We start from the raw sequence: 8,886 nt of genomic DNA on the forward strand, positions 1-8,886 counted from the left end.
CCTGTCGTGCTGGGCCCCATGCGACACTCGCCTTCCTTGTCACACCTTCCTTGGTGTGCAGAGCATTCTGGTGGGCAGACAAACCTGTGTATCAGAAGCCTTCTGCTGCTACCTGTCACAAACTCTGTGTGCCCCAGGGAGGGGGAGTTCTCTGAGCACCTGGCTGCAGGAGGTGGTGTGCTCTTTCCCTAGGAGGAGTGTTTAAATGAATTAAGTGTTTAAATTAATTATACCAGTAGCAGAACAGGCTCCATCACGTGTCCCTGTCGGTCATGGCCATGCTGCTTGGCCAAGGCTGTGTCTCCAGGGCCAACATCATCACTGTTATTCTTTTATATTCAGCTGTCTGTTAAATAAAACAGACATAGTTGAGTAATAAAACAGTTCAAGGGTAGTGAAATGACTGCGGGGTTCCAGGCCTTAGGATGGAGGGTGCTCTGCTCTGGCTTTGATCTCCCAACAGCTCAGTTCTGGGAGACTGAATTGAGGAGGTTTTGAAATGATGGGACAAAGAAATCATGGTTTAAGTTCTAATCAGGGTTCAACTACTGCTGCATCCACATAGTAAAGCAACATCTTAGCTTTTACTAAGATGGTTTGTGGCTGATGCTGCATTAGTGTTTGTTTTGAGACACAAGGGGATGAGAGCTGTGTGATTTCTTTCTTCCAGGAGATGCATCCACAAGTCCTTTGCTACCAAGAGCAACAGCAAGTAAAGAGTTAGATGAGCAAGCAAGAAAAAACATCCCTGGAAAAAACAGGGGGAAGAGGAAAGCAGATACCTCCTCCTCACAAGACAGTGAACTGGAGGTAAATAGGAATCTTCTTTTCTACAGGTAGCATTGTAGAATAGTGTGATGGTGAAAATTCCCCTCCCTTTTTTTCATTCGGTCTCCATGGAAATGGAAGGTGATAGAATGGTTTGGGTTGAAGAGACCCTTCAGGGTTATCCAGTCCAGACACCCTGCAATGAACAGGGACATCTTCAAGTAGATGTCAGGTCACTCAGAGCTCTGTCCAGCCTGGTCTTGAATGTTCTCAGGAATGGGGCATTCACCACCTCTCTGGGCAGCATATGGCAGTGCCTCACCACTTTAATTGTAAAATATGTCTTCTGTACATCTAGTCTAGATTTACTCTCTTGAGTTTAAAACCGTTCCCTCTTGTTCTATCGCTACTAAAAGGTCTGTCCCCATGAGTTCAAACTGAGAGTAGGTTTAGATTAGATATTAGGAGGAAATGTCTTCCCTGTGAGGGTGGGGAGGCCCTGGCACAGGCTGTGCCTGTGGCTGCCTCATCCCTGGAAGTGTCCAAGGCCAGCTTGCATGGGGCTTGGAGCAGTCTGGTCCATTGGAAGGTGTCCCTGCCCATGGCAGAGGAGTTGGAACTGGATGGTTTTTAAAGTCCCTTTCAGACCCAAAGCATCACTTAAACACATCTTGGAATCCACTGATGTCATTGAGGAGACATCCAGGTGTCTCCAGTGCAGGCTCATGCTCAGAGCAGGGCTATCCCCAGCACTGGGGCTGTGGCTTTGTCTGTCTGAGCCATGAGAGCCTCCAAGGCTGAAGATGAGACAGATCCTGTACCTAGATCTGTCCCAGCACTACCACATTCACCCAGGAAAGGAGGTTTTCTGTCTCCAGCTGGAATCTCCCATGCTGCAAATTTCCCCTTCTTCTTCCACAGTGATTTTCCATCTGGCACTACTGAAAAGAATTTGTCTCTATCTCCTTTGCAGCTCCCTTTCAATCAGTTGTGGTGTCCTGTTAGCTGTCCCTTGGTCTCCTCTTTGCTGAGATAAGCCATCCCAGTTTCCTTAGCCCCTCCTGTGGGCTGCTGACCATCTCAACAGCATTTTGCTGGCAGCTCTCATTTCCTCACAGATCTCTGGGACCAGGGATGCAGTCTGGGGTGACCTTGCCAGTGCCAAATAGGTTGAGAAAGCACCTCTATTCTGGTGCATGTGGCACAGTCCAGCAGGAAAGTCATCCACAGGGAGAGAGTGCTGCTGCCTTGTACTGGTGTCCAATTTGCCCTCCAGCTCCTTCAGCCTGGATGAGTGTGAGGGGTTATTCCACCCAACATCCTGGCCCAGCTCTAAATGTCAAAGTCCTTCTGTACCAAAACTCTGCCATTCCTCATGGCAACACCAAGGGCATGCACCTGGTGCTCTCCAGATCACACTTTACCTCAGCAGGGATCTAAAATTGATTAGCACTCTAAGCTTTACTTTTATAACTATAAAAGCAAGAGAAGCTTTTGGAATAGTTTGACCAAACAGCCGTAGCCTGAGTGTGTACTTCTGTGGCAGTAAATAAACTCCACTGCAATAAACTGAAGAGCTGAACGTGTTCAGCCTGTAAGATGACAACTGCTGTTCCTACCTGTTAAAGCATACTGCAGCTAACCACAAAACTGTCTCTAAAACTTGTTCCTTTATTGCAGTTCAGTGCCTGGAATGTCTCAGCTCTAACCCACTCTTGTTCTCTCTGCAGCGAGTGTTTCTCTGGGACCTGGATGAGACCATCATCATCTTCCATTCTCTTCTCACAGGATCTTATGCTCAAAAATATGGCAAGGTAATACTGTCTTTTCCATGGAAGAAAACCCATTTCCGTCATGCAGAATTACATGTTAGTCTTTGGTAAAGGAATAGTTTGTGGTTTTTTAACTCTCCATGGTGTTACTTTTAAATTGTTGGCAGTTTAGGGCAGGGAAGGAACTAAATTTTGTTTTATACAGAGCTAGGACATGGACATCACCAACATGTCCCTTCTTACAATGCAAGTCTGTCAAGCTGGTTTCACCCTCACTGGGAATAATTGAGGTCCTTGTACACAGGGAAAAGAAGTGGTTTTTCTCCTTCAAAATACATTGTAAATTTTAAAAATATTTTATATATGCCACCTGTGAAAATGTATCAGTCTCTCCTGTGGAGCATTGAAGTGTTTGGTTTTATGAGTTTTTTTAATAGAGTTATTTAAAATATTACGGAAATGGTAGTTCACACCATTGAATGTAGCTGGAATTATGCCAGGTTTGATATACAGTGGAAAACTGTGCAGTTTAACTGATGAGATTTATGACAATTCCCTTCTGCCTGGATCCACAGTTCATTTACATTTTCTTTTTGTGTTTTTCCAGGATCCAACTCTAGTGATTGGCTCAGGTCTGTCCATGGAGGAGATGATTTTTGAAGTTGCTGATACTCACTTGTTTTTCAATGACTTGGAGGTACATGGCAAATGTGTTTGAAAGAACTCCAGGTTGTCATGTCAGAATTACACCTCACTCTTTGTGAGGGCTCTGTGCTTCAGAACCTCTTATTGCTTGTAAGCACAGCCAAACTGTTAACTGAGACAGGCATTCTGCAGCCTTCTAGTGCCAGGAGCTCTCTCAGTTCCTGCTGAGTTTTTGCTTGAACCTGTACAGATAAAAAGAGTGATGTCTGATCCATCCTGTATTTGCATTTCTGGACTGGTGAGCACTTTGCTTCCACTGGTCCTCTTTTGAAATGGAGACCAGAGATGTGAGGAAAAGGCAATCTTGAGGATGTCACTTCTCAGGGGCTGTGACTAAGCCAAGGACAGAATGCAGGAGGTGATTTTGGCTGTGGAACAGCTTTGAAGGACACACTGCATGGACAATCAGCCTGTACCCATGGAGGACCCACCACACCCTCCCTTTTTCTTTTGTGTTGTCTTTGATGTAACTCCACTCAATGTAATTTGCAGAATTGACAGCACTAGTTTCAGGCCTAGGAAGTCTGAATATGAACAGGAACCAGTTTAGTTGTAGGTGTATCACTGATACACAGCATGGAAAAACAAGACGGTTTTGTTGATGCAGAGACTTAAATGATATTTCCAGTGGGGCTGTGACTGCTGACAGCAGTGAACTTTGTAAAGGCGGTAATGAGTTACCTCCCCGCTTCAGGGAAAAAGCAACAAAAACCCAAATGAAAATGCCAAATAATCTCTTGTGCTGGAAAGGGACTCATCCATGTGTTATCTGTGTGCTCAGCCACAAATGTACTGCTGCTGGTTAGTGAGTTTAATCAGCTGCACTGAGCACCAGAGCCATGGCAGTGCCACCACACTGACCTGTGTTGAGAAAATGGAATAGCAATGCTTGACCAGATAATGTGCTTTTGAGGTATTTTTGTTTTGTTTTATTTCCTTTTTTGAAATGGCAGAAGGGTTTCAAGTGACAAGTGAACTTTGAGTCCAACCTATTCAGTGAGCGTTGAAGTTTTTTTTTTTGCAGACAACTCAGAATGCCATAGAAATGTGCTTTTTTTCAATCCTTTCTGGTACCTAAGATCCCAGGCTGGGCAGGGACCTCTGGGGGCTGGGAAGTGAAACCCAGTACTGGAGCTAGTGAAAGCTCTGTGGGTTTGTGGAGGCAGTGTAGCATGGCTTGTTGCTGTTGGGAAGTGAAGGGATTGGTTTCTATCACAGTTTCTTTAATCTGCAAATGTAATCAGTGTGTTTCTGGATTACCACAACATGACTTTATTTTTGGGTTTTTTCTGTCTTTAACAGGAGTGTGACCAGGTACACATAGAAGATGTGGCATCTGATGACAACGGCCAAGATCTAAGGTGTTGTACTGATGAATGCAGGAAATGGGTCGCTGATGTAATCAGGTTTTGTGAAGATTTCAAATGCAGATGGGGTTAAGGGATGGAGCTCAGCATTGTGCAGGGGATGAAATCTGGCAGTGTTTGTTTGCTGGGGGCATTTCTTTGAAGACCTACAAAGCATTAAGAGTTTTGAAATTATATTGTGAATTATATTGTCTGCTGTTGAATGCTGCCTCTGTGCTCCATGACAAGTGAGGGATGGAGAACCAACACTTTAGATCTCACGATGACAGCATTAGATTAGTTACCTAATCTAATGGTTACTCTAATTAGATTAGTGGGAAAAGTCCCTGCCTATGGCAGGGGTTTAGACATGATCCTGAAGGTCCTATCCAACCTAAACCATCCTGTGATTCCATGATCTTGACCTTTGAGAGTTCCCCTGTGGTTTGCATCCCTCTGAGAGCTTATGGTGCTCACTAGCAAACAGGGGGAGGGGAGGAAGGTTTTTTCACTGAGCTGAACTGGCTCATGAAAAAGTCTGAGAAAAATCTGTCAGGGAGAAAGAAATACAGGGAGAGTGGTGAAGCAGGACTTGCTTTCTGCAGTCATAAACTGGTGAAGCAGCTCATCTGCTTGTGGAGCTGCAGTTGTGATGGAAAGGCATGGGTGCTGTGTTTGGAAGATGTGCTGGGGTTTATTGCTGCAGGATGAGGAAGGGGTTGGTGGGAAGGATGCTCCTTATGGCAGAGTGAGCAGCCAAAGAGTAAAGGAAGGTTCTGTAGTGGAGGATATGAAAGGAGTTGTGTCAGTGCAGCAGTTCAGAGCCAGCAGGAGCTGTAGGTGGATGTCAGCATTCCCACAGGAGCCAGGCTCCTCTCTCCAGGTGCTTGTGCAGCTCCCCTGTGAGGTGTTCCCAGCAGTGCCATCGGCAGCCCTGCCAGAAGTGCCGCACTGGTGCTGCTGCTGTGGCTCACCTAACACATCTGCTTTCCTGCAACAGCAACTACAACTTCTCCACGGATGGCTTCAGTGGCTCGGGGAGCAATGCAAACCACGGCTCCTCGGTGGGCGTGCAAGGAGTGGACTGGATGAGGAAGCTGGCCTTCCGCTACCGCAGGGTACGCGAGATCTACAACAAATACAAAACTAACGTTGGAGGTGAGTGCTCACCTGCACTAAGCAGAGCTTGTGGGGCCAGAGCTCTGTTCCTCAGAGCTTTGGCTTTCCTGATTGTGGGCATGAGAAGGAAACCATTCTCCTGGTGCTAACTGGGATCAAATTTCCATGGAATTTAAGAGGGTACGTCTTCCGAAACTGAACAGTGCGCCAGTGCAGGCTGTGATTTGTCGTGGAGATAAGGATGGTCACTCAGTCCTAGAGGCAAAAGTTTTGGTACAGTTAGTATCCCTTTGCTAATTTGGTATGAAAGGCAGCCTGGCACTCTGCTCAGCAGTGGTCTGAATGACTCATTTGCCCTGCTGCTCATTCATGTCCCCACAGAGTCTGCCTTTGGTCATGCCATTGTTGGGAAATACAGTGGTCACCCCTGGGCTGTCAGGCCCAGAGTCTGACATGACTTCTCTGCTCTCTCTTCACAAAGTCACTTAAAGCCTTCTAGTTTTGCTTCCCTTTTAACTCCAAAGCAGTCATAATCATGCAAACCATAGTGAGCAAATGGAGATGAATTTGCTGTTTAGTCTGAATCTTGGCATTGCCATCCCTGGAAAAGGGATGCTGCTGGAGCAGCTCACCTGGTGGGGTGACTTGGCCTGGTTGGTTGTGGGTTTGGGTACCCTTTACCTACACAGAAACCTTGATAGATTTTTTTTTGGACATATTTTCTAAAAACCAGGTGTTCAAAGCTACAACTTCCAGCCTTAAAATCTGCCAGTGTAGGTCTGCAGTTCAGTGTGCTGCAGTGACCTGATTTCTTATAGGGATCAGACCATGATTTCATATTTTGCTTGTGGGAAAGCTGGATGCAGAGTTTTCCAGGACCTGTGGAAAGCTGCATGATGAAGCAGCTGTCAGTGCAGCCTGCTGTGGGTCCTTCTGTGGCCTCAGTGCAGAGGACTGGTGTAACAGAAGGCTGGAGTGAGGGGGGCTTATATGTCATGGATGGAACTTGGAGAGACATGCAAGCTCCTTGTGCTCCTTTCTTGCTGTGTTTACTGTGAGGAGCAGAAATGGCCTCCACTTCTGTCTGCTTTTAATTCAAAACTGAACACTTGAAGAAAATGATATCTAAAAGCAATTACAAGCATGGGAATAAAAGAAGGGGGGATGGTTTAAAGAAAGATAGTAAAAGGGCTTAAAGTGGAAAGGGTCCTTGGAAAGCAGAAAGTCAGAAAGGGTGACTGTAGGAGTTCTCTGTGGCCTTGGACCCTCCTACTGTGAGTGCTTTGTATGAGAGAAGTGCCTTTGCCTGTATCCTGAGAAGTGCTTAGAAAGAATTGCAGATGTCTGCCCAGTTCCCCACACTCCTGGATGGATGTCTGGGCTCATTCCTGTCACTGGGAGCTGCTTTCTCTCATTGCTTTGAGGCAGACCAGCTTCCAGAGGCCTTCAGTTCTGTTATTTATTGCAGAGCAGGCAGCTGCTGCCCTGGGGGAGCCCTCCCCGTGTCAGGCTTTGGCAAACACGTGTTCCTCACCTTCCAGGCCTGCTCAGCCCACAGAAGAGGGAAGCCCTGCAGCGGCTGAGGACCGACATCGAAGTGCTGACGGATTCCTGGCTGGAAACTGCATTAAAATCCCTGCTGCTCATCCAGTCCAGGTATGGAACTGGAGTGCACGTGAGGCTTCCTCAGCCCTTTCTCACCCTGGGGTGCAGCGCTGTGCTGGGCACTGCCCCTGTCACTGCTGCTCTTTGGCACACGTGCCAAGTGGCTGAGGGCAAGAACCCCACACTGTTTCTCTGCTGCAACACTTGTAGTTAGCAAGGCTCCCACGCTCACCAAATGGTTTTTCTGACAGGCAATTCTGCCAGAAGCAAACAAGCAAAAATTGCAAAACCTTGTTCCTAAAACGCCTCCTGAAAGCAGGACAGCAAAGCACATGGCACCTGGGGAAGCTGATCAGACTGCCTGGAGCAGTCCTGCCACCACTGCCTGTAGATGTGCTTTTACAAGTGTTTTTCTTCTTCTAGAAAAAACTGTGAGAACATCCTGATCACAACCACCCAACTGATGCCAGCTCTTGCCAAAGTTCTTCTGTATGGATTGGGCGAGGTGTTTCCCATTGAAAATATTTATAGTGCTACAAAAATAGGTAAGGGGTTGTGCCAAGTCCCTGGTACTGTGGCATCTGCTGAGGATTAGCTGGGATTTTTACGTGGGGAAATGCCATTCTGCAGCCCTGTGCTGTGTTCCACCTGGTTGAGGCTTCTGGCCTCAGGAGCTGAACTGGGTGCTACCCCTGCCCAGTAAGACAAGAAGTGTTACTGTACTGGGAGGAAGGGACCTGTTCAGGCTCTGTTTCTCTCTGCCTGAGGCTCCTGACAGGGGGATTGTCTTTGGCAGGTAAAGAGAGCTGCTTCGAGAGGATCGTGTCCCGGTTTGGAAAGAAGGTCACCTACGTGGTGATCGGAGATGGGCGTGATGAGGAGATTGCAGCCAAGCAGGTGGGTCTGACTGCAGAGGTGGGGAAATGGGAAGTTCCTCTTGTTCCAAGGCTGAACTCTTCAGGCCAGGGCAGCCAGGAGCAAAGCTTCCCTTTGATGCAGGAGATCTTCCATTGTGTTAGGATGGGCGGTTTTCTGGCTCCTGGGTGTTTAAAGTTTCTATTTTACTATTGTTTAGGATTGCATATAACACTGTCCCTGTCAGCAGTGTCTTAATGTAGCATCTTGGATGTAGCATGTTGAAAGGTTGGACTCAGTGATCTTGGAAATCCCTTCCACCCTTGAAGATTCTATGGTTCTGTATGCTGATCATAGCCTGTGACTATCAGGATATTGCAGTTTCTCAGGAGTGTGGAGGAGTCATGGCTCAGAAAGCAGCAGATGAATACAGCACCTGCCATTAGGCTGGATTACAAACAAGGAGCAAAGAGTTTGATTGATTTGGACAGGCCTGGACAGGTTGTTCAGTTGTGCTGATTAGTGAAGTGCAAAGATGACTGTCAGGACCTTGACTCTGCAGGCTTCACGCATTCTGCCATGTGCCAGAGCTGCTGCTTGTGCAGGTTTCCTGAGGGCCCTGGGCAGGCATTCCTGGGTGCAGCAGCAGCTCACAGCCAAGGTTTCCACTGTGAGCAGCTGCCAGTCAGTGCTGGTGCCTGTCACACACAGATGTG

General features: G+C 47.2%; 1 protein-coding gene across 5 annotated transcripts in view; it reads left to right on the forward strand.

The window, feature by feature from the left end:
* EYA3 (EYA transcriptional coactivator and phosphatase 3) overlaps nucleotides 1-8,886 on the forward strand; it is a 41,093-nt gene that overhangs the window by 28,766 nt on the left and 3,441 nt on the right. For all 5 annotated transcript variants that reach the window (XM_063419110.1, XM_063419114.1, XM_063419115.1 and 2 more), the window contains 8 exons: nucleotides 671-810; nucleotides 2,499-2,582; nucleotides 3,148-3,237; nucleotides 4,548-4,606; nucleotides 5,592-5,749; nucleotides 7,252-7,366; nucleotides 7,739-7,860; nucleotides 8,112-8,212. In XM_063419110.1, the coding sequence (XP_063275180.1) occupies nucleotides 671-810; nucleotides 2,499-2,582; nucleotides 3,148-3,237; nucleotides 4,548-4,606; nucleotides 5,592-5,749; nucleotides 7,252-7,366; nucleotides 7,739-7,860; nucleotides 8,112-8,212 (869 nt within the window). The remainder of the gene's footprint in view (nucleotides 1-670; nucleotides 811-2,498; nucleotides 2,583-3,147; nucleotides 3,238-4,547; nucleotides 4,607-5,591; nucleotides 5,750-7,251; nucleotides 7,367-7,738; nucleotides 7,861-8,111; nucleotides 8,213-8,886) is intronic.

The sequence above is a fragment of the Prinia subflava genome, chromosome 24 (assembly GCF_021018805.1).
Source record: "Prinia subflava isolate CZ2003 ecotype Zambia chromosome 24, Cam_Psub_1.2, whole genome shotgun sequence".
Lineage (NCBI taxonomy): Eukaryota > Metazoa > Chordata > Aves > Passeriformes > Cisticolidae > Prinia > Prinia subflava.